The sequence below is a fragment of the Pholcus phalangioides genome, unplaced genomic scaffold, assembly GCF_987345545.1.
Source record: "Pholcus phalangioides strain wild (caught in Gottingen) unplaced genomic scaffold, Ppha-v1.0 ptg000008l_1, whole genome shotgun sequence".
NCBI lineage: Eukaryota > Metazoa > Arthropoda > Arachnida > Araneae > Pholcidae > Pholcus > Pholcus phalangioides.
The window spans coordinates 52321737-52348666 of record NW_028301601.1 but is presented as its reverse complement, the minus strand read 5'-3'; the positions used below and the strand labels follow the sequence as shown (position 1 = coordinate 52348666).

Genomic DNA, 26930 nt, shown 5'->3' with positions numbered 1-26930 from the left:
TTAATTACTGATAAATACTACTAATACACTCAATATTAATTACTGGTAAGTACAAATAATACTTATTGTTTGAAAATGTCTTTCCCGTGAAAACAACCTTTCTCTAGCTGTGAGATACGATTTAATAAATGATATCCAACTAATAACATGTAATATGTATTCATGCGTAAGTAAATAGATATATTATATACATTTAAAGGTGAAATTAACGAAAAATAAGCGAATAATATTTAATCAGTTTGGAAAATGAAGTAAAGATGAATGATAAATAATAATCACTAATGAATAATTAATATAAATAAACTGTATACATCGCTTTGTAAATGTTTTACCGACTCCATGAAACAAGACGGACGATCAAATCCTTATTACTTCGCCTATACACACGCATAATAATTTTACCATCCCTATTACATGTCGAAGAAATTCCATAAGTTATTGAAGAAAAGCTCTCATATATCCGTATTTTGGATCATATGGCATCTTCCTTAGTCATACCCAATCACGTAGAATAAAAGCTTGAGATTTAGAATACGAAATAAAATCCTTTTACACGCCAGGACATTTCGGAGAAAAACAAAAATCTACAAATATTTAAAGTAGCTATTTTGTTGATTCCATATGAAATAACTTGCTTCAACTAATATAAATCTTGTTACGATAAAAATTTCGATACCTAAACGAAACGAACAACAGGAACGAAAATTATATCATGTTGAATCTTAAGCTATCAATATTCATGCGTGTATTGTTCCTCGATCTTTTATCATTGAAGATTATGGAAATTTGATATATGACGAAACAAAAAGTACGTATAGGAGATAATCTAGTATTTATAATATTTCCCATCGAAACAGCCTAAAATCATATTAAATCGATAAAAAAATTGTGACGCGAATACATGTATAAATTTAATCTCAAATGAATACATCATCTTCGATACCCGAAAGAAAACTTATGATGTTATTATTAAGAGATAAGATTTGCTTCGCAAACACCTACGATATTTTTCTGCTCTATCATTTAGTTTGGTAAGTTATTATATTGCTTTTAGGAAGTATTTTGTGCTCCAAAAAAGTTTCTGCATTTATACAAACATATATTTTTAATAGAACACCAGTCCCTCATGCATTATATAATCTAGTCTTCTGCGTGAAGTATTTGCCTCTTTAATATAAGAGAATGAACTAATGGTATGCAACATAAATTCATGCGTAAGTAAATACATATTTGTACGCAAAAGTAGTGAAAAGCAGCAATCCCATTAGTGAATCAGTTAATGAAAATGAACAATCAAGTAAAGGCGTATGATGAATAATCAAGTAACAAATATTTAAACGCAAATAAACTGGATAAATGTTCATATAAATGTTTAAATGACTCCATAAACACGGGAATACAATTTTCTTATCAGTATTTCATAAGTTATTCAAGAAAAAAGCTCTAATATTTCCATATTTTTCCTTCATGTCATCTTACCTATTTATATCCAATCGCGTAAAATAAAAATATGACATTGAGCATACGAGATAGAATCCATATATACGCCAAGACATCTTGACAAATATTAATAAAAATCTACAAAATTTTAAACTAGCTGTTTTGTTGATTCTGTGCTACACATCTCCCTAACTAAGCGGAACTAACAACAGATTCGAAACTCGCATAGTTATGTCGAATCTAAAGTCATGAATATTCACGCACATTCTTCTTCGATCTTTTAACATTAAAGATTATGAAAATTAGATATATGACGAATACGAGAGACAAAACAAAAAGTATGTACAGGAGTCTAGGATTTGGAATATTTTCCCAATAAGAATCTAAAATCATATGAAAATCGACAAAAAAACGTAACGCGAATGCATATATAATTTAAATCTCGAAACATCATCTCCGATACCCGAGAAGATAATTTACGATATTATTATTCAGAAATAAGATTTTCTTCGGATACGTCTACGAATTGTTTTTTTAACTGCCTCGTCTAGTCTCATAATTTATTGCGATGCTTCTAGGAAGTATTTGCTCCAAACAGCTTTATATTTAAAAGCAACTGTTTCTTTCTTTAAATAAAACATCAGTCCGTCATGCATTGAACAATCTAGTCTCCTGCATAAAGTATTTACCCCTTTTAATATAAAAGAATCAACTCACAAAACGTATGCACAAACTAAATTCATGAGTTATTGAATATACACTGCTCAAAACAATTAGGGGAGCACATGGTTTTAACAAAATTACGCAAAGATGTATACCGATAAGTAACATAAAATGAATCATCCATAATTTAAAGCCTAGCAGGAAACGGAAGAAGAAAACTTCATATGCAAATCAAAGTTCATGACGTCGAAAACCAGAAAAAGGAGATAAGGGCAGAAATCGGGATGTTGCAGAAACGTCTGTTTTACTGCCGTAACTGTGAAATTCGATTGCGCAGTATTTTTTTTGAGACAAGGTGACTTGAGGATGTCTCAACAACGTGATTTACCGGAATCCATGGCATGGCGTGTTATAGGCAGACTGGAATCCGGGCAAACACAACGTAGTGTCGCGGACGCTGTTGGAGTCGCTAGAAGTGTTGTTGCAAGGCTGTGGAATCGATTCCAAGAAACAGGAAATGTTAGACGTCGACCAGGGCAAGGTCGGCCACGCGCCACTACAGCAACTGATGACCGGTATATACAGTTAACAGCCCGTCGAAACAGAACAGAGAATGCTACGCAGCTGCAAAGACGGTTACTCTTGGCAACAGGACGAAGGGTGTCCAGCCAAACAGTACGTAATCGGCTTCATGAGGGAGGGCTCTATGCACGTAGGCCAATGGTCTGAATTCCGTTGACCCCACGCCACCGTGCGGCCCGAAGAAGATGGGCTGCTGAACATCGAGATTGGGAGCAACATGATTGGAGCCAAGTGCTGTTTACAGACGAGTCCCGATTCAGTCTGGAGTGTGACATCCGACGTGTTCTGGTATGGAGGGACAGGGGCACTCGAAAGAACCCCGCATTCGTTCGTGAAAGGTCACAATACAGACGAGCTGGTTGGATGGTATGGGGTGGAATCAGCGTACGGACCTGCAAATCATTCGGAATGACACTTTGACGGCCCGAAGGTATGCAGACGAGATACTGCGACCTCATGTCATCTCTTACGCTGGAGCCATTGGAGATTCCTTTGTTTTCCAGGATGATAATGCCCGACCGCATAGAGCTCCTCTGGTGGAGAACATGCTTGAAGCTGAAACAATACTGCGTATGGAATGGCCAGCGTGCTATGGAATGGACGACGCATTGCTGCGCGACCAAGGCCGCCTGTTACTGTCCGAGACTTGAAGATTGCACTTCTTGAGGAGTGGAACAGTATTCCCCAAAGTCTGATCGATAACCTCATCGCATCCATGGCAAACAGGTGTGCAGCAGTCTGAGCTGTTCGAGGAGACCACACGCCCTATTAAAACTAATGCATCATGTCTAAACAGTACTTTTTTTTATCGTTTTGTTATACTGTAAAGGAATTAGCAAAGTTAAATAATAGTATCGTTCGAGGAATAAAGGTATGAAAGGATGGACTTTGAAATTATGTATTTCAAAGCCATACCAGCCAGGTGTTATCCAGGTGTTAGAGTCCCAAAGAATATGGATCATGAAAGAAACCTATAAATTTTGCGCGTAGCACGTAAGGAATACAGAATCGAAGAAGTAGTATAAAAAGTAGCGATAAACAGATCTATAAATATGGGGACTGAAATGAATCGTATAAAGGGTGCAGGACATTATGAAAGAAATCGGTATAAGTTGTATAAGAAGAATATGGTAATAAAATTCAGCGGCCGCGCTCATATTTCAATGATATTTGCAGCTGGTCAGAATTTTGTATACATGTAAAAGCGTGAGAAAGTCCAGGGTTAGAGCAGATGGTATTAGGTGAAAGGAGATTTGCGAATTCCGGGAATAGTTCCCACAGGAACGTCAACCGAACCAAAGGGATAGCAGTAGCCAATGAAACGCATGTCCATAGGAAAATGTTATCCAATAATGTAAAGTGAAGAGAAGTTCGGTAAAGAAAATTTAGAAAAGAAAATCGGAATTAGCGAATGAGATGAAGTTTATGGAATATAGGTAGGAGTAGGCGGATAGCCAAAGAAAAATATATATATGAAGTTTGAGAGATACAGAGGATACTCAGGGAGAGACTAAAAGAGAGATTGAGAGAGACTGAGTGAGTGAGATAGAGAGAGGTTGTGGAAGTCCACAAGATAAGTGTGAGATGGGCAGCTACGCCGTAGTGAAGTTGATCTTCACCGGATTTGGGGTAAGTCACACTTCCGATTTTACGAACCATTTATCACTCTCCATGTAAATTGAAATTATGTAATTGCACTATCCTAGCTTCTATTTGTAAATCGTATATTTAATGCCCTTATTTATAGTAGCCTAATAATTAAAGATTAATTAACTGTTTTATCTTTGTTTCCTTGGACTTGTCATTTACACGGGCCTGTGGTTATTGACTTAGATTCACTGCGCAATGAATATCTATGGAGCACAAAATTCGTAAGATTATGAATAAAATTCGATCACGGCATTTTGGGATGTTTACATTAGTGGGATGATTAGAATCAATGTTGCAGTAGGGTCACACTCGATATACAATAAAAACGTGAGCTCGTTAACAGTTTACATGTAACCAAATTGTTGCCCTAAATCATCTTTTTATGTTTTTTCCATATTTTCAAAGAATTAAAGCTTAATTCCAATTTTTTTTACGTCTTTTTTCTGTATTGCGCATTGATACGCGTGTACTATCCATTGTATGCCAATACGTGGCTGTCTCGCACGGTTTTCTTCACTTTTTTGCTTGCTCCCCTAATTGTTTTGGGCAGTTTATATATTTGTACGCAAAAATAGTGAAAAGAAGCAATCAATGCTTAATCACTTGGTGAAAATGAACAATTAAGTAAAGGCATTTGATGGATTTATGTAAATGACCACATGTAAATGTTTGAATGACGTCGTAAACATGGAAGTACAGTTTTACTACCCGTATTCCATAGGTTATTCCAGGGGGAAAAAACTCCCGTTTCCATATTTTGGTATCATGTCATCTTCACTATTCATATCCAGTCATGTAAAATGAAAACAGGAGGATGAGCATACGAAATAAAATCCGTTTTTTCGCCGACTCATCTCAAATACATTATTTAAACTAGCTATTTTTTTTGATTTCATATATTATATGCGTCACGCTTCCATTAATATAAATTTCATGAAGATAGGAATTTCGATATTTTAGCTGAACAAACAACAGAATCGAAACTCACATAGTCATATTGAATCTTAAGTCATCAATATTCACACGCATTCTTCTCCAATCTTTTATCGTAAAAGATTGCGAAAATTTGATACGTGACAAATGCGAGAGACAAAAAACTCGAAGATCTGGAATATTTCCCACCAAAATCATATTAAAAATCGACAGAAAAAAAAAACAAAACGCGACGTGAATACATATATAAATTAAATCTCCATGCATCATCTTCGATACCCGAAAAGAAAATTTACGATATTATTATTAAGAAATAAGATTTACTTCGGAAGCACCTACGATTTTTTCCTACTCCCTCGTCTATTTTCATAAATTATTATATTGCTTTTAGGAAATATTTGCTCCAAGTATCTATATTTATAAATAAATAAATAAATATATATATATATACATATATATTTTATAAAACATCAGTCCCTCATGCATTATATAATCTGGTGTCTAGTCTCCTGCATGAAATATTTACTCTTAAAAATAGAATATTTTTTGGCCGATTTTTTTCCTTACTTTGATGTCTCCGAAATTTTCGCGTGCCATATTTTTTTTAGTTAATGATCTTTTCTCCAAACACAAAACTTCTCTTCTCCATAAAGAAAAAAAAAGACTGGCGCTGTGTTTGTCAAATAATACTGGACTGAACAAAAATAAGGTCTTAGGCACATTTGGTGTGAGAGAGAGAGAGAGAGAGATGGGAAAAACGGTGTGGGGGCGAGTGACAGATTATCCAATTTTGTCCCAATAACCAGCTTAAGTGCTTGGAAAATACGCTCTGGAGCACGTATGAAGCAAAATTGGGAGCTTCGAGAAAATTCTTTCCAGCATTTTCCACCTCTTCCCTCAAATGAAGTATTCTGTATGAAGAGGAAAAGAATTCTGTTTTAAATAATCGGGTTTTATATATATTTTTAGAAAAGCACTTTTTCTCGGAATTTGTTTAGGAAGGAGAGGACTCTCTCTCTCTCACTTTCTTATTTCGTAGTATCCGATATTTTTCATATAAATGGACGTGACGTCAACCTGGATTTGTTGAATGCGTAGGTATGTTTGGAAATTAGTCGTGAATGGTTCGAAATTCAGTATGAAATTTAATCCAAAATTGTTTATTTATGGAGTTTCCAGAAGTGAGGGATGTGATTGGTTTCAAGAGTTTCGTGACGTGAAAATGCGGCTGAAACCTACGCGACTTTGACATAGTGGTGACATTTCAAAGAGGTTTTGGGATTAAAAAACCTTGAGTTCCAGGTTCTTAACTTATCCGTAATGGCACAGACTTGCAGAATCGGAAACCAGCGTGCACTATGTTTGTACCCGTGATTTATATGAAATGGCAAAATATAAGTGTTGAAGGGGAAGTAGAACGAATCGAGAAATCTGGATAAAACTTAATGTTAGAAAATATGCATCTGATACGAAATGAGGTCGATATAAACTGAAGTCCCCATAGGTATATGCAGTGAATGTGCGCATGTTAGGAAATTGTAGTGGCTGAGAGATTCTGACGTGAGCCAAAGGAAGAGCCGTTCAGATGCTCGTATGTGGAAAGTTTCAGGTCAAATTTTGAAGATTTGTGAATGTGCCTCAACGTGTGATTTCTAGGCTTTGGCAAAAGTGTTAAGAACCATGTGGGTGGGGTGGGGGAAGGGGAGATATTTACTTGAAGCCTGTGGCAGGTCATCCACGAATTCCCATATAAGGACAGTATCGGTATCTGGAATTGATTTCACGGCATAGAAAGAGTACGTCTGGTTCCACAGTGGAAAACGTTTCTAGATAACCTATACACGGGAGACTTCAGGAGACTGATTTGATCTAATCATAAGGTTTACTAGGGCTAGAACGAGGGCAACGAATGAATTATTCAAACACAATTGCCCAACGAGGTGCCTGAAAAAAAGATGCCCATAAAATATACGGATGTCAAATATAACCAAAATACAGCAACCCAATATAAAAGCGTATATCACGAATAAAAGAACCCCCACTAATAATTGACATCACATAATAGCGCTGCCCATAAAAATGGTTGTCTTAACTGAGTATGGATTGCTTCTCGGTTTATGCCCATCATGTTCATCGTTCATCTTATATTTTTAAACACGTCAATTGTGCTAGAATTCATGACCCCCGGAAGTAAGCTATTCCATTCAATATCAGCCCTGTAAGTGGAAAAATTCCCTCCGACACAACGACATGGAAAATTTTAAACACTTCCATCGTGTTCTCCCCCCGGACACCTGCGTTCCTCTAACGTAAATATATTCAAGAAATTAAGTCTGTCTTCATAGCTCATAGCTCAAGCCTTGTGTGCCAACGCGCGTAGCTCTTGTCTGTACCCCCCTGAATCAAGTCTATGTCACTCTGCAGGTATGGTCTCGAAAACCCTTGCGGCATACTCCAGTCCACGATGAACTCAGCCCCGGAAAAGCCGAAGAGTGGCTTTAGAAGAAATTGAAAAGAACTTTAAGGAATGAATCCGAGCATTCTATTCGATTTTCTGACCACCACTGAACAATGTTCAGAAAACCTAAGCAGCTCATCAATGAGAATTCCCATATCGCTGAACTAGTTCCATCCGGGATAGCAACGCCATTCAAATCGTTAGTGAAACGTGGGTTGTTCGAACCAAAACGAACGTTAATGCAATTATCAATACTAAAGATCAAGCTCCATTCATGAGGGCCGTTCAATATTACGTCAGCAAATTTTTTGGTCATTTTTGACCCCCCCCAAAACTTCTGCTCCCCCGCCCCTCTTGTCAGCAAAATTTTATTAGGTCAGCGCCTACCTCCTAACGCATATTGGTGGCGTAGGCGGAGATGGGGGGGGGCGTGGCCCCCCAGGCGATCAAAAATGTATTTTTTAATGCGAAAAATATTCAAACAATTAAAATTAAAAAAAAGGAAAATATCTTTACTTGTTATTATAATCAATTTCTGTTAATTACAATGCTGTTTGAAGGCTAAGAACTTAAAGTTTATTTTTAAGAAGTTCATTGCGACCCACCTTTTAAGCCTTACATAGTAAACCCTTGGCCGGCGGACCAAATGTGGCCCTGTAAGGTTACGATTTGGTTGGTACCCTACAAACATTTAAGCGATCCGTGGCATATTTAGCAAGATCCCCTTGAGTGACATGTGGCACAGTTTTAGAGCATGGTTGGGCCCCCAGTGCGGTTCTACATAATTCAAGTTACCCGCGGCACATTCCCAGATTACTTAAGTGATTCGCGACATAATCACGGATCACTTGTATGACGCGCGGCGCAAGCACAGAGTGCTTAAGCGGCCCACGACGCATTTCCAGATCACTTGGATCTACGAAATCTTTAAAGATCACTAATGTGACTCTGTAGGGGGGGGGGAATATCAATAAAAAGAATGTTACTTCAGGTGCCCACAAACTAGCGAAAGGCTATACTCGTTTTTGGCTCACCGAGTAAAACGTCATTAAGATTATTTAATATTTTATAATGAGTGGTTGATGACGTAAGCATCATCCAAACCCCCCCCCTCCCCCTTTTCCCTCCATCGATGCTGATGTAATACTTGAAAGACCCCTTAGCCCCTAAACGATACATAACATAATTAGATGAAGTCAATATGTGGGGACAAAATTTGTACAGACAGACTCGCACAGAGACAAAACTAAAGTCCCTTTAAATATGACGTGTTAATCGTCCATTCCGATGTTTTGTTGAAAAGAGACTATGAACAAAATTCTTCCTTTTTTTCAACGTAATTTCTTTCCGATAAAATAATGACGATTCCCCATCTCGTTTCTCCAATGTTCAGTTTCTCCTACTCCTGTTTCAGGCTATTGACATGTTTCAAGTTTTTACACGGAAGGTAATGCATGGGATAGTTACTGGGACGGAAAAACCTCATTTAAGGAGTCGAAGAATGGGAATGAGATTGATGTAGAAGTAGAAGTTAACAGAGATTTTAAAAGTGAAACGAGAAGTTTACATTCCGATACGCAACGAATTTGGCAATAAAACCTGAAGAGCTGATGGCGTGATGGCAATATTGGGCTAAAACACGCCAATGATCAACTTACAGTTTTTTCTTATAATGAGCTACATATTCATTTTTTTTTTTGTATCGGGTAAATAGTTGCGTGTTTTCAACGTTCTTCCGACTTGAATCCATGTTGTTTTCTCGGTTGTGGTATGGTATGACTCTCGGGAGGTGATGTGTAATGTGACCACGGAAAGATGGTCTCTGACCTTGTGTGACTTTCATCACGAAAAATAGAGTGCTCATTTCTGAGTAGGGAGAGTTGGGGTTGGGGGAAAGAACCCCAGCAGCAACCCGGAGGATGTTTTTATTTTTATTTTTCTCCATTTTTTCCTACTGAAGAATGAACAATCTCTTTTCGTCATCCAGGCCATGCAAGGCCAGAGGTCATCTTTCCGTGCTCACACTATAACATTTGTGGATCAATTAAAACATCAGCTGGGATGAAAGACTGTATCTTGCTGCATGTGCTAAACCTCACGATTAATCTCAGGCAGCGATTGAGCGTAGATTTGATTGAATTCTTATCTCTCAAATTCATAAATGGAGAGTATGGCAAGCAAATTTGCATGCGCAACCGAAATGTTAAAAAAAAACTATGCTTTTTCTATTTTATATTCATGCTTTTTTTACGTTTACTTCAATTTGTAAATACAGTACGCACCTATCGGGTGCTTTTTTTCCACATAATTTTTCACTGAAGTGTCATTGTGCATATTATTTTGACATGCATGATTACGAATTTCGGTATCGATATCTATGAGTAAACGCTGCACAGGTACGGTAGTACGGGTCATCACTGGTGCCATCAGCAACCAGGTTTGAACTGCGTGGTAATCGATTGAAATTGGTTTTCAAACTTTGAGGAGCGAATGTGAGCTGGTATCCCATTCAAAAGCCTCTCCAGATAGCAGGCGACCTTCAAAAGGGAACTTCAGGCCCCTTCCACTTTCTCTTGCAATATGGAACAGAGTTGGAAACCAGAACATGCATATTTCTGACATCATAAATACGTTAGGATCACGAAAGGCGTACATTAAGGTAAGCGGGCTTGTCGTCCATCTTTGAGCTAATGATACATTTTGCCACTCCACAGGATTTCTCGGAGATCGTTAAAATATCAGCCACTGACCTTAGCGATGGTACTGACGTCACGCTTCCGCTCTAAAGTGATGCATAGGACAGTCTGGTATTTTAAGGAGCTTTTATTGGGGAATACGCATATACGAACACAACATATTCAGGCGTGGACCAGTTCAGCGGTTCCCATATAATTTTAGTCGGGTTCCTCCCCCCGAAAATCTTGGTGTCGGCCATTGGCCCCCTAATTACAGCAGCAGTAACTACAACAATCTGTCAGAGTCAATGTGCTCGAAAGATGGAGTATATTCTATCCAGTACCGGTAATTAAGATGCGACAGCAATGCCATGTATTGGACTGCAGAAAAACCAAAAGATGTAAAGCGACGTTTCATACTCCTGTCGAGAGATGTCACTACGCACAAGTACAATTTTTGTCAAATTATATCAATGTTACTACTGAAGTCTACCAACGTTGCAGTATTGCTTTTGCACGTTAACATAATTAGAACTTTTATTTTTTAGGAATTTATTTGTATTTATTTTATTTACAGCCGTTGAGCAGACAGTTGTTTGAATTCAAATAACACAAATTCATAATGGAAATGATCATTGGCGTACGAAAAGGGGGGGGGGTTTGGGGTTCTAACACCCCCCCCCCCTCTAAAGCCGAGATTATAGCGTTATTTTACAGGAAAAAACGTAACCCCCTGTCTCGTTTTATAGATAATTAGCATTAGTAGTAGTAGTAACAAAACCTGTGCAGTGCTTTATATATGGCACGTTAAAAGCCCGAAGAATGGTAAAACCTAGGTTTTACTTGTAAGACCTAGGCTTTACCAAGGCGAGTTGGTAAAAGCTAGAAATAAACTCGGAAAGGTTTCATTTCGGACGTTTACCAAGTCAAAGTCCGTTTTAATGAATAAATTAACCAGAGTATGAAAATTCCTGACTCTCATTAATTAATTAAAAATTATAATTAATCGATAATGAACAAATAAAATAATTAGTTTATTAGTTCCTAACACCAATCAAACTTATTTAATCCTGACGCTGATTTAGCTATTATTATTTATTATTAATTACTTAATTAATCTATTCCGACCATCAATAATCGTCATGACCCATTAATGGCTAACTGTTTCATTGAAAACGGGTTTGACTTGAATGTTGAAATTAATTAATTTCCTCCGAATAGTATGAAAAGTTTAAATCAATCAATTAATTAGTCATTATTTGATTAGCGTCAGGAAATATTGAGTTCTAGGTGGTTGATTGATGCAATAGTTCACATAATTAAGTAATTACAATTAAATTAAAATATCTGTACAAATACAAATACAACGCCACAACAGGCAAATTGCCCAACGAGGTGGCTGACTTAAGAACATCATGGATCCCCGAGCCCCTACCTACTACTGCTACACCCCACATGCAAACCCCCCGCGGAACCCCCCAACGAATCGGTACATGCGGGAATGTGCGTGTACGTGTTGTGCAACCTGACGTAAAGTTTGTTTCTGTGTAATGCTTGTTATGTGTAGAGCTGTCATCTGCCCCCAGTTTTACTAACTATGAGTGAAGTGTTATGGTTGAATGATTTACCGTTGTAGGACTGTTGCTCTCTGTGGCGAGACTTTTTAACGGGGAGATCGGCTCACATTTGCGCCTTGAAGTTGGGAACCACAGAAAACCAACTTCAGCCGACCACCACTGTGGGGTTCGAACCCGGATTCTCGCATCACGAGTCCGGCACTATAACCACTCGGCCACCACAGCGGCAAATATTAATTAATTAAGAGAATCAGGAACTTTCATATGATGGTTAATATCTTCATTCAAAATGGACTTTAATTTGGTAGAAGCCGAAATGAAAGCGTTTACAAGCTTATTTCAGGCTTTTACCAACTCGCCTTGGTAAAACATAGGTTTTACCAGTCTTCCCTGGCCTTTACCTAACATATAGACCGTTAATCTATGTATTAAACGATTATTGTCTGTGGAATATCTTCATGAAATGGTGTACTGAGTAATCTTACATTCAATAAAAGCACATTATCCTTTACAATTCACATAAAAGTATTCGAAGTTTAAAAATTTAAAAATAGTTGTTCGTATTGCTCACAATCAATATCACTTACATTGGTTTATACATATATGGGTAATTCTGGTTATATGAATGACGTACCTGGACTCTTCGATCGGGTGGTAGAGCGTCAGCATCTTCGGGTGCTTAAACCTGTCCAGTTGCCGGACGCTGAACCTTAATATCTCGGTGATGGTCTCGCGCCGCTTCGGTTTGTGCAGTTTTTCTGCTGATTTCTTTTCGAAGCAGAAAATGGCCGCTTCCTGATTGAATGAGAAATAAAAATGATTGATGAATTTCCAGGAAGGGGTAATGAAAATCCTTGTCAGTTGGATGTCCAAAACTTGGATTTGAACTATGTTACATTATCCAGTTGTTTGTAAACAGTCATTGCTAGAATCTTTTCCGATAGTGGTCTGAAGCTTAAGTCTCGGGATACTTACTTGACTCGCGTCTTCAGGTTCTCAATGTCAAAAAAGAAGAAAAGAAATGTGTGTGTGTGTGTGAACAGCATGTGCCATATCTATGTGTGAGGTTTTAAAGCTTAAATTTGGCTCAAAATCGTGATCGTGATATACAAGCCAATCAATTAATTTATATTAATTTAATGAAGTGTCATGGAATTTCGGTACCTTTTCATACACTTTGAAGGTAATTTTTTCCTGATGTTAATGGTTCATAATGATGTAAGAAGCAACAGACAGGATGACTTTACGTATTTTAATCACGGGCGTCATATTACGTCCAAACACCAATGGGATAAATTCAAACAAGTTGTCTGTTGCCTTTCATCACCATCGCGAAGCTTTATATTGACCATATCTCTATGGAAGTTGCTCTCTTTCTTTCCCTGTTTTCTTTTTATTTTTCTGTTGTGATGATTTTTTTCCTACACCTATAAGGGGCCGGTCAAGTATCACGTCAGGAATATTTTAGGCATTTTCGAACCCCTCCGCCAGCAAAGTTTCCTCATCAACTCAGCCTCCTAACGCATATTGGTGGGATCAGAAACGTAAGCGGGGGGACCGACAAAAAAATTATTTTATTAATGCAAAAAATATTTTTTTTTTCAATTAAAATTTCTTAAGAAAATGCCTTTGTGTGTGTGTGTTACCATAATTAATTTCTGTTAATTTCAATGCTATTTGAAAAACTCCAAATTTCTTTTTCAAAAATTCATTGCAACCCACCTTTTAAGCCATATATGATAAACCCTTGGCCCGCGCACCAAATGTGGCCCTGGGGTTATCTGATGTGTGTCCTGCCCCTCCCCCCCCCCAAACTTAATTTTGTAAAAGTGAACTAAGCGGCATATTTACAGATTGCTTAAATGATCCGTGGCCCATTTCCAGAGCATTCAAACGACCCGTGGTACATTTTCAGATCACTCAAGTAGGCCGTGGGGCATTCACAGATGACTTAAATGACCCGTGACAGAATGTTAGTTCCAGAACACTTAAGCGATCCGTGGCCCATTTAGAGATCGCCTTGAGTGACATTTGGCACAGTTTTAGAGCACTTAAGCGGTACCCAGTAAGGTTCTACATCACTCAAGTTACCCGTGGCCCAGTCCCAGATTACTTAAGTGATCCGCGGCATAATTATGGATCACTTGAGTGATGCGTGACGCAGTTCCAGAGCGCTTGAGCTGCTCGGGTACATTTCCTAATCGCTTGAAGGATCTGTGGGACATTTGGAGATCACTAAAATATGGCCCTATAGAGGACTTATCTATAGGAAGAATATTGGTTCAGGTGCCCACAAACTATCGAAAGGTTTTTCTCGTTTTTGGCGCACCGAGTAGCATGTCATTTCATATTTTCATAAAGGGTGGTTAATGTTGTGGATATCATCCAAAACCCCTCCCCCTTATAATCAAAAGTCAGCAAATCGGAAACCCCTTCCTCTCCCCCCCATCGACACTGACGTAATACTTGTATGACCCCCCAATGTATCTTTCTGCGCTATATATACGAGTGAAAGAGAACACGTAGGGTGAGGGTGAAAAGAGGACTAAAAATCTACCTTATCTATTATACACACACAAACATACACACACTTTTCCTTTTATATATTTTTTTCTTTCCCCTTTAATCTTTTTTAAACTACGCTTAGGTTAGGGAAAGGTTACCATATTTATTGCCGATTCGTCAAATAGAGGTAATACAAATTTCTTGCCAAGAATTTGTACTTGAAGTGATGAAATAATACAAAAATTATACACCGGATATCGTATACCGGAGGTAAATAGAAGAAAACCTCATGATTATTCCCAAATCTAGTAGGCCTAACTTTTTTAACCCTTCAAGACCTGACACCCATCTGATTGGATATGACTTCCAAATGAGAGGAAATTATTTTTTTCAAAAGGGAAACATTTCCAGAATTACTAAATTTTCAGTGGAATTGAAAAAAGAGAAAATTCTTCGGCATTGGGCTGCTTTACAAACAGAAAAATAGCTCAACAGGTAGCATATGTGGTAGTGGTGTGAGAATACGAGTCGAATCCCGTTATAACGAACTTCAAGAGACCGGAGAAATCACTTCATTATAACGAAATTTCGTTATAAAAGAATTCCAGGTTTTTGTATTGTTACTATGTGAACTTATCAGGTGGATTTGAAAAGTGTTCGTTAAAACGGGATTCGACTGTATTATTTTTCTTGATCAACATTCGAGAGCGTTATCTACATTAAAATTTTGGAATGTTCCGTTTTGAAAGAAAGTTACTGGAAATGTTAACTTTTGATAAAATTCAAAACTGGCTACCTCTGAAAATTTGAAAAAAAACAAAACAAGAAAACAATTTATTATATCCAAAAGTACATACTATTTACACACGGAATATTAAAAGTGAAACAAAAACGTCAAAAGCAGGAAAAATGGCGCACCCTTTTGTCAGACTTTCTCATCGCTTCAAAGATTTTCCACACGAGTTCAGGACCCGCGCTGCCAATTTGGCGACCTATCTCATAGTACTGCGTGATCGGATTGGCATCGAGAGAAGAAAGTTGGCTTTGTTTGAGCTTTGAAAATACGCTGCTCGCTCTGTGCGTCATCTCCTTTTATCTCTCTCTTGTAGCGTCTTCTTTCTTCACAGTACTTGATTTATTTGTGCGAAATGCTGTTCATTTTTCTTTGGCTGACGTTTTATGGTTGTTGACCTTAAAAAGAGAAAGAAAGAAATTTTCTTGTTCACAATAATATGATTGTTATCAATGTGCAGATAAGTATTTCACACGTATAACATAGTTTTTATCAGAATTAGTTTAATTCCCCTGAAAATAAGATTCGTTTGTTTATGGACTTGGGAATTATCATTCAGTAGAATTTTTCTCTTTGAAAAACTTGAAAAGTGTGGAATGTTTCTACATGAAAAATTTTTTAAAACATTATCATTTTTCTCTATATTAGAGGAAAAACATTAAAAATTGTTGACCAGTGTAATTAATACGGCACATCACTGGTTTTCGCCAGACACGTTGCCAAATGTCGACGAAATCACCGAATATTGTTTATAAATAATCCTTGGAGGGAAATGAAAAATGCTACAGCGAGAGTCTGCTAAAATGTATTTCACGGGAAAAAATCAGCTTGAGACAAACATGTGAGATGAATATTCATGGTCGTATTCATCGCAACACAATTCATAAATTATGTAAAACGTTTTGTTTCTGATTATAGTGAAAAATGAGGAGCTTCATTGACGGAAAATGGTACATTTTTATAAAAAAAACTTTGTCGGGAAGTGCAAAGTAAACGGCTTTTCTGTATTTAGAGCTGCTTTTTCGCCCCTTTCCTCCATTTTCCGAATTGCACTTACAAAAAAGGAATTTCTTTTAGTTGACATCAGGAGAGATAGGGCAACAACTTTTTAACTGGGTTTTAGGGCACACGGGGACAGTATAAGAAGTTACTTTTTATTTTGATAACTATATAACTTGAAACATGAAAGACGTATCTGAGTAGTACGTGTTATTTGAAAGATTTTTCTAATTGGAAGTATACCTCTAGGATCAACGGTTCGCCAGTAAAATGCTATACCTTCTGTTTGCTATGCACCCTGTATAAAGACCGCATACAGTGGCATCTCTGGATAATGGACGTACGATGGAATTTTCGTCCGCTAACAGTGAATGTTCCTCAAAACAGTGGATCCCAAAAATTTTCCAAATATTCATTAAAGTTTCCCTTTTAAAGCGTTTTCCCGCTTACATAGCTTTTACATTGTTTTTGAAAAACGTTGTAAGCGGGACCCACTGTATATAGTATACACAACTGGTTTAATCTTCAAATACGAAGGTTTTAACAACTGGCTGTTGCGAAGATATATTTTGGAAAGAGAGAAAAAATTCAACTGTCCCTGCGGGGAATTGAACCCACGTCCTTTCACTTTCCGGGTGAACGCCCTAGACCACTAGACTACAGAGGCACCGAATCTCGCAATCTTTCCTTGGAGCTCGTGTACACTGAAAGGGACCGTACATGGACAGCCGGACCAGACTCAGGACAAGCTCACAACTGCTGCCGCTGCCACCAGATGGCGACTTATACAAGGATGACGTCACTCTCCGCTACCATACGAAGGTTTTAACACACACACAACTGGCTGTTGCGAAGATATATTTCCCGCAGGGGCAGTTGAATTTTCTCTCTTTCCAAAATATATCTTCGCAACAGCCAGTTGTTAAAACCTTCGTATGGTAGCGGAGAGTGATGTCATCCTCGTATAATCTTCAAATATTTATATTCTCACTCGAAATGAAAACTATCGCCCGAATGAATATTTTATATGCTACCGTTTTTATCTATATTAGGTGGTTTACTTTGCATCAATTTTTTTGAAATGTGTCATGAATTTCGGCCCAGCCCCTCCACACAAAATAACATTTCCAACATAAAAAATATGTAACACAAACATTTCATAATACGGTATAATGAAATTCAGTCACATTTGATATAATAACCCCCTTCGTCCCGTCAAAAACGGACGTTATATTGGGAGGGCCGTTATATCCTAAGTAAAACATGTATGATAGTCGTTCAGTGAAAACATTTGGAACTTATCCTACCGGTCGTGGTAATGAATAGTCGCTATAACGAGCGTCGCCTGTATTATGATGTACTTATTGAAATTCAATGACAATTTTCTTATCAATGATAGAAAAACAAACTTAACCGTAAGAAAAAAAATCGGTATTCTTCTACATTAGAGGTACTTAAACTTTTGTTTTCCATGGGTTATTCGTGCGAATGAGATCAAGGCATAGACCCCTGTGCCAATGAGATCAAGGCATGGACCCCTGTGCCAATGAGATCAAGGTATGGACCCCTGTGCCAATAAAATAAATGCTATGGGTCTATCTGCAGAGAGTAATATTCAGTATATAATAATGTATAGACCAGTGTTCTTCAACCGTTGTTCCGGTGCCGGTTCGTGACAATTTCCTTCCGGTGCGCGAAACACTTTGAACAATGCATGTAGCTGCTATGCAGTTTCATAGTTATTTAAATACAGGGTTGGCAGAAAGTCCGTATAAACTTCAAAAGTCAAAGAAAATATATGCAAATAACGAACGTAATGCCTCCAAATCGTTTATTATAGCAGTATGTGTTCCACATGACCACCACCATAGGGGATAACACATTGCAGACGAGTCACAAATCCAGCAACGTCAGAGTGCAGCAGGTCCACATAGACGGTTTACAACAGTGGATCAAGTTATAACCGTGCCATTTGCATATTTCCATCGAAGTTGCTCGTTATTTTTTTGTCTTCAAAAAACAAAAACAAAATATATATATACAATGGAACTTCGGTTAACGAGCGGTTTTGTTAACGACCAATTCACATAACGAACAGAACTTTTGAATAAATTTAGATTCGATTAACGAGTGATGATTCGCATTACGAGAAAAAATGTTGCGCTTTGTCTATTTCCATATTATCACAACTAAGCTGATTGTTTTTTGCTTTCGCCCACACACGTTATGGAATTTCGGATAATATTCTCCCTTACAGTCTCCTGTAAGCGTGTCCCACTCGGAAAGTGAACACACGTGCGAATGTGAATATTTACGATATGAAAGTAGATGTGGCATTGTAGCCATGCGTACATGCGCATGAAGTTTTCTTCAGGTTCTGCCTGGAGAAAACTGTAGGCTGATTTGCATTACTGAACGTGACTTTGAGGGGACTAGCTCATGAATAGGAGCCATTACTTGTCGAAGAGATTGTGTGCTTGGGAAATACCATGGACTAGAGGTGCGTGAGGATTGCATTATAAGAACTAGTGATGAAAAATGTCTAAGAGTTGACGGTTGATGAAGTGATGGATCTCTTTCGCACGCACCAGTAAGAGTTTATGGACGGTATCCGATCTGAGAAAGGGAGAAGTGAGATGTCCGTCCCATAAAATTATTATGTATGTTTTATTGTATTATATTTTACTACAGAGATATCTAGAATGTGGAAATCTGAGCAAAACGATGTAGAAAAAAATCACCCAAATAAAGCTGTAACAGTGTGCGAGCAATGAATCTATCCAATGAGCACTTCAATTTTTCCGTTTCCCAGAAATCTTAAAATGGAAGCAAAAGCAATAGTGTCATTGGATAAGGCTCTTTTTTGAAAGTTACGCAAAAAAGAATAAGTATGTAAACAACAGCGAGTCTGTAAATCGGCCTAAAAACGTTAGTCCTCCTCTCTCTCGTCGTTTAGAGTAAGTAAATAGTCAATAACGTTTGTAAACATTATCGTATTGTATGTTTATTTATGGCGTTATTTATATTATGCATATTTCATTGTACTATATTTTACTATTATTGCGTTTAATTATTGATTGAATGCCGTTTTTGTTAGTCATTTTTATGTGAATGAATAATTCTGGAACGAATTACGCGAGAGTTTCCATTATTTCCTATGAGAAAGTTCGATTCGAATAACGAACTATTCGGATAACGAGCACGTTGGCGGAAAGAATTATGCTCGTTAACCGAAGTTCCATTGTGTATATATATACATATATATATTTTTTTTTACTTTTTTGTCACGATAATTAATTTTTCTTCCAAACGGCCAATTTTTGATCCGAATTTGTTTTTTTCCACGGTCTGAAAATTATCTCGCCTATTTATTTGTTTTTCGGTGGTTCGCATAACACATTTCTCCTCTTTATTAATATTGTTGTTGACCTTGATTATCTCTGCTATTTATTCATTTAGTCGTAAAAATATTTCTCCTAATTATTTTTTTTGTTTTTGTTTGTGCTCAAATAATAATGCTCTATTAATTTATTTTTTGCCGGTCCGCAAGATATTTCTGCTATTCATTTATTTCATTCATTTATTCATTTATTAGTTGGGGGGGGGGATCTTCAAATTATCTCCCTCTAAAATTTATTTTTTTTACAATCCACATATTATTTCCTCCACACTGCTATGGTTCGATATAACAACACATTTCTACTTACTAATTTTTTCAACTACATTTTCGCACATACATTGCCATAAAGCAATTTCCAACCAGTTGGGTGAGAAATGGAGGCTCCATCCAACGGTGATCGCCCCAGATAGGTAAAGAACTTGCTTCCGACGTTCTATTCCCGGATTCGAACCCACTACCGTTGACGGTAACCTTCATAGCGGAAGACGAGCAGCTTACCAGTGCGCCACTCGGGCGATAGCTTCTCTTACATGGTTCGCAGTTGTAAAAAGGTTGAAGAACACTGGTATGAGCGGGGAAGGATAAATCCCAGGCGGCAGGTCACCATGGTGACTAAAACCTCGTATTGGCGCCCATAATTTTTCTTTTTGTAGTTACTAAATTGCAGGCTGAGAGCAACACAAAATGTCTGGAATTTATAGCAGAATATCTGCCGACAATAAAGAGGGTCACTATGCATAGAAAAAAATCAAAAGAAGCATTAATTTGGACCTTCTTGTACGGGTAAAAATGTTTTGGCGCCTAAATTTTTTCTCTGGCACCTAGATTCTTCTGCGATTTGTCCACTCATGATATAGACAATAAGTTAATTTTGATGTTGATTTTTCTCAGATAAGATATACGGGATCAATAGGCTTCGTGGATATTATGCCGAGGTGAACTTGAAAAAATGTGTCATTTCTCTCAACTGGAAATCGAACCGAGGAACTCTTACATACCAAAAAAAGCATACTGGGAGAGACCATTATACCATTGAGATACTATCATTTTGTCCTTAAGGAGAAAAGGATCGTCTCTATGGTATGGTCAGTGTGCTTGCCCGGTGTGTAAGAGGCCCTGGATCCGATTCCCGTGGAGAGAAACGACATTTTCTTCGAAGTTCACCTCGGCATAACATCCAGAAAGCCTATTGATTTCAATAAATTCAATGTTTTCTCATTCTATATCGTGGACCACCTGGGGGTATCTCCTAGGACTCCTAGTTAACAAAAGTGATTTGGCAATAAATTTTCCTATATATATATATATAATGAAGTATTCCTAAAAATATTTTCTAGAAATATCGAGCTTAGTAACGAGATCAATCTGATCAGAAACATGCTTCAAGTAAATTTCCTCGTATCAACGTGATTGCATCCAATTTTCGATATTATTCGCGGTCTATAATTAGTTCCATTAACGCCGACACAAACATATTTCCTCAGAAAATTTTGAAAAGTATGGAATTATGGAAATCATTTCTGCGTAAAACGATGTTATCATCCATTTTCCAAATTCTACGAAAAATCTCAAAAGACCGAGATCCGGGAAAAACTATTTTTAGGATGTTTCGCTGAGGAAAATATTTTCCTTAAAGGAGAACATATTTTCTCCTGTCAACAGCAAAGCAACATTCAAAGACGACAACGGTGTGATATTCAAATTAGTTCAAGCGAGAAGAGATGATTGAATTCCGTCGAGGAAAAACCGAATCCGCTGGAAAATTTTTGAATCGCACTATATATATAACGCGTTTCCCGTTATAAGTGAAATGCTCGGATTTTACTCTCCGTGAAAATTATGGTGTATGCGTTCTATTATTTTCCACGAATTCCATTCTAAATGCATGTTTGTGTCGATTTATTTGAGCGTAAAATGAAGCGACAAAATTAAATTGACAACATTTAGCAAAAATTACACCATCTAAAATATCTTAATGTGATTTAGGAGCGTTGAATGGGATCGAGAGCTCGAATGACTTGAAGTTTCTATATTCCCTTAGTGAATAGCAATATGGTTATTGCGAATTTAATATACTTAACTTTTAACTTAGATTGCGAAAATCCGTGGTTGCTATCTAAAACGGAATGAACAGGAAATAATTTAGATTTCAAAGATTTAAAACTACATGATTTATAAAAGTTATTTTGCAGGTGATATCAAACTCTATTTACGGATTGTTTGAAGATTGAATCTCAAATCTCATAAGGTTTCTGTGAAAGAAAATTAAAGACTCTATTTTTTGAAAGAAAATGTTTTTTTATAACTATGTTATGCAATTTATCAAATACACATAAAAAAAATGATATCTCCGACATTATATACACGGTGTTGATAATTAAAGTTCCTGTACTCAGAGTATTTTTTCTCAAAAAGCTACTAATACTACTAAAATATCCGAGTACAGTCAAATTTTCAGGATATTTTAATGCGGCAGATTTATGCAATGAAAAATAATTCAGTTTTCGATCACCAAGTAAAAAAGTAACTTTTTTGCATTTTACTTTCCCCATTGTTCTTATAACGTATATATATATCAAGTTTCAATATTACTCAATGTCAATGTTTCAAAGTATCAATGGAATACGTCCTCCAGAACGGGTGCAACATAGACCGGAGTAGTTTCAATATTTTGAAACTACTCAGACCTATGTAGCACCCGTCAGTATACAATAAGAGCTTCAAAAAGAGTTTAATATGTCATGTGGTAGAACCGTCAACAATTTCATGATAAAGCTATCAAAAAAATAACATAAAACTAACTAAAATTTCATGATAAAACTGACTAAAATTTCATGATAAAACTGACTAAAATCTCATGAGAGAACTGACTAAAATCTCATGATAAAACTGACTAAAATCTCATGATAAAACTGACTAAAATCTCATGATAAAACTGACTAAAATCTCATGATAAAACTGACTAAAATATTATGCGGAAAGCTCTAAATTTTTTTGATGAACTGGATGCAAACATGCTCGCAAAAGTTTGGGACGAATTTGACTACCGTATAGACATATGCCGTGCATCCCAAGGTGGACATATTGAGCACCTTCAATTTGGTTTGTAAAAAAAAACTTTATTATTAGCCATGCAATATAAAATTATGCTTAAGTGTCTATGTTCAATATTTTTTGTAATATACGCATTTCAAATCGGGTGATTTTTTTTTGAAACAACCCTGAATAATCGAAAAAAAAAGATGTGATACAAACAGAGAATCGGATTCGAACCCACAATCACCAACAAAAAAGTTATCGAGAGCAGTCAATCCACATAATACAAGCAAACCTGTTAGAAAATAGAAAAACATAGTAATAATTAGAATATACAATATGAATATACGCCACCTATACGTCATTTCAGAAACTTCATGTTGAAAAATTTCTTTAAAAAAATAAATCCAGATCATATTTAGATGAGGGGAGCACTCGGAAAGTTAAGACAGTGTATATATCGCTTGAAAAACGAAAATCGCTACAATACCTCTTTCAGAAATATTCTTCGAAAAGAGCTTGTGTGACAAAAAACATAGGTTTTTTTTATAAAAAAGCAAACAAAAAAATTAAGAAAAACAATGCTCATTAAGGATCGTGGAAGGAGTACTCAAATTATTAGGGCACTGCTCACATATGGAGCGCCTGCCTGGGCTCTCTCTTGCTCAAAAATCCATCATATACAGTCTGCAAAAGTTTCAAAATAGGGTACTGAGAGGTTTTATTGCAGCGCCAAAGTACTTCCGATTGACGGACCTACACAAGGATTTGGGATGTACCTCCATTTATAGCTACTGTATATAATGAAACAATTTAACCAGAGTTATACCCTGCAATATGCAAGCAGAATGAAAAATTTCATAAATTTTTTTTGTACCAGCTTAATTGAACTTGTATAATGTATTACAAGAGTTAGCAATATACTATATAAAGGGCAGCCGGTCCCAACTCTCTGTGGTGTTGCATTGTATTACTTTAGTTGCTCAGCAGAGAGTGACAGTGGCATAATTGTTCTTTACGGTTTAGCATAGTACTGACTTTGTATCAATGTTTCTTATAAGAATTGTGTTAAGTGCTATGAAAAGGAATAGCAGAGGATTTGTTTGGTCAGGAAGCTTCAATTCTATTCGCGTAACACAACACGGGATAACGGAATACAACACAAATTGCTAATTGTGGGTAAGATGAAAGGTTTTTTTTATAGGAGCAATATTATTTGAATAGAAGTAAACAACATTGGTCGAGTTTAAGGGATAAAAAAAATAAGAAAAATATGGCAAAATAACGTCCTGATATAATGGCCTTTTTTGGTATTTCCTGCTTTCTTGAGCAATCTAGGATTTATGGTCATATCTGTCGAGACTTTTTTTTTTACGGGAAAAATGTGAAATTTGACACCCACTGACAAGATTTCGTATTTCTTGTAATTCTCATGGCTGCTTGCCGATAAGCAAGATGCCTTACCATCTTTGAAATAAAATACTCTATTAAATGGAGTGCCTATGACGAAGAAGATTAAAGCACAGAGTGCTCGTTACTTCGAATAACGCATAACGGTAACGGTAGGTTCTTGAAAAAATTTAAATCTCATGAAAACTGAAAAATCGGGTAATCTCATGAAAATAAAAAAAAATTGCTCATCCTCAGGAAAAATTGAAGATTATTTTTTGAATTTTTTTTTTCCTACGGGTTATCATGAAGGCAGGTTTTATATGACATGAATATCAAAGACAGTACTTTGAGAAACCGCTATGAAATATTAATGGAAATCGTAAAAAAACTCGTCGAAATAACCACCATGTTGATATAATGAATTTCTCCCTGATTGTGAAAAACGTAATACACATAATGTTGCATTTTTTATCATTAAGATTAATTTCAGTGGAAAATATTTCCCTTGATTAAATTTTCAAAGGTTTATTTCCTAAGCTTTCCCCGAAAAATTTGATTTCATTTTGTTCTAGTTGCATGCGCGGATCCAGATGGAAGCGGTCGCACCTCCCAAGTGCCAAATTAACTGAGGGGAAAAACATTGATCTGTCCAGTAAAATACAGGACGATTAAACGATCCTAATGGTGTCTGCCACTACACATTCGCAACTCTGATGGTGTCCACTAAACTCCATTCGGATCTGGATATCTGCTTCGGCTTTATTCACAAGTATATATTTTTATAAGGCGTGGGCCTCCGCTTCGGTCACAGACGAAGATGTCTGATTTCACTCTGTTCGCAGCTGATAGTGTCGGCTCGATTTCAGTCGCTGCTGAAGATATTTGCCTCGGCTATATCGGAAGTTGAAGATGTCTGCCTCCACTTCGTTTACATTTCATTTCAAACCGAGCACAACTCAGGTCTATCACCATTTATGGGTGATTTACAACCTATTGACCTGTGCCGGAAGTGTAACTGTGTGTGTACCTAACAGTCTGAGTGCATATGTAGTGTTGTGTTCATTTTTCAGCGCTGCCATCCATATTTCAGAAGGGAAGTGAGTGGTGTGTTATGAGTGAATTACATTTGTACTGCTTGTAGGTCTGTTGCTCTCTGTGGTGAGACTTTTTTAAAGGGGAGATCGGCTCGCATTCGCGCCTTGAAGTTGGGAACCACAGAAAATCAACTTCAGCCAACCACCACTATGGCAACGGTTGGGTTCGAACCCGGGTCCTCGCGAGTCAGTGACCACTCGACCACCACAGCGGCCCACTTCGTTTACAGCTGAAGTTACCCGCCTCCGCTTCATTCTAGGCTGAAGATGTCGGCTTTGCTCGGCTTTATTTGCTGCTGATGGTGTCTGTCTTGGCTCTCCATTCGTAGCTGAAAATTTCTGCCTAGGCATTATTTGCAGAAGGATATGTCTGCTTCGGCTACATTCACAGCTTAAGATTTCCACTTCATTTGTAGCTGGAGAAATCACCTCGGCTTTATCTGCCGCTGATGGTGTCTGCTTCTACCCCCCTTGGCTTTAATCGCAGCTGGAGATGTCTGTCCCTTCTACATTCACAGATGGACTTGTCTGCCTCGGTTACATTTGGGGATAGAGTTGTCCACTTCAACTTCATTTGTAGCTGTAGATATTGCCCCGGATAACTTGCCGCTGATGGTGCCTGCCTCGGCTCCATTTGTATCTGAAAATATCTGCCTAGGCTTTATTCGCAATTGAAGATGTCTGCCTCTGATCCTGCGTGGATCCCGCGGGCGTGGGGGGGGGGTGGAAATCACCCCTTCAAAGAGTTTATTTAATTAAATTAAAATTATTCTTTAGAAATGAGGGGAAAAATTTATCTGTCCCTTAAAACACGGGACAAATCAACGAAAGTTAAACAATAAATCTCCCCTCCTAACAAATCACATTAGATCCGTACCCCCCCCCCCCTCCTTTCATTAAATTTCAATAAATAAGTAAATAGTTGAAAAAATTACATCAAAAGCTCAAAAACAAATCTCGACGTACAATAAAAATAGATTATTGTATAATTTCTTATTGAAAATGAAGAATTTAACATCTATATACATTGAAACTTTTCCCTTGATTATGAGTTTTCTTATAAGATAATTTATTTAAAAAAATAACCTTTTTTTCCCCAATAAAAATTCAATAATTCTTAAAAATGCAAAATAAATCCAAATATATTCAGAGAACTTTCTCATGTGTCACAAATTACATTGAATCGGATTAAAGTTTCAAACACGTAGATATTTATGTAAAAAAAATATGAATTAATAATTCATGGCGCACACAAGCATCACTTCAACATTATTTTTCTAGCAAAAAAATAATATTTTAAATTGAATAAAATTGGAAAAAAAAATTTATTTCGTAACTTTCTGATATTTTAAAGGAAATAAAACGAATTAGCATAATTAATAGCCACGGAATATACTTTTTTCCCCCCACAAATTTATTCCACGCTGAATATTTTTAAAATGCGAAGGAATAAAACCAGAAAACTGAATATGCTTTTTAATGTTTTTATAAGATTTTAACTTTTTTGGGGGGTAAAAAAAAGTTAAATCTAGGGTTTTTGTGGATTAATTAGTATAATTAGTTTTGAACTAAATTCTCATTAAAAAAGAATTGCTTCGGAATAAAAATTTGTTATTAGAATTCGGTTTTCGTAGGAATTAATTCCTGCGAAATTTGTTCATGGTCGTTAGTTAGATGTTATTTTCAACTCAGATCATTTTTTTTTTTACATAGGATATGAACTTTTTCTCGAG

General features: G+C 36.9%; 1 protein-coding gene across 1 annotated transcript in view; it reads right to left on the bottom strand.

Annotated features, from left to right (window-relative positions):
* LOC149084488 (SCY1-like protein 2) overlaps positions 1-26930 on the bottom strand; it is a 191706-nt gene that overhangs the window by 53788 nt on the left and 110988 nt on the right. The window contains exons 2-3 of the mRNA XM_089235488.1: positions 15402-15674; positions 12613-12773 (exon numbers count right to left, since the gene is read on the bottom strand). Of these exons, the coding sequence (XP_089091614.1) occupies positions 12613-12773; positions 15402-15569 (329 nt within the window). The 5' untranslated portion in view covers positions 15570-15674. The remainder of the gene's footprint in view (positions 1-12612; positions 12774-15401; positions 15675-26930) is intronic.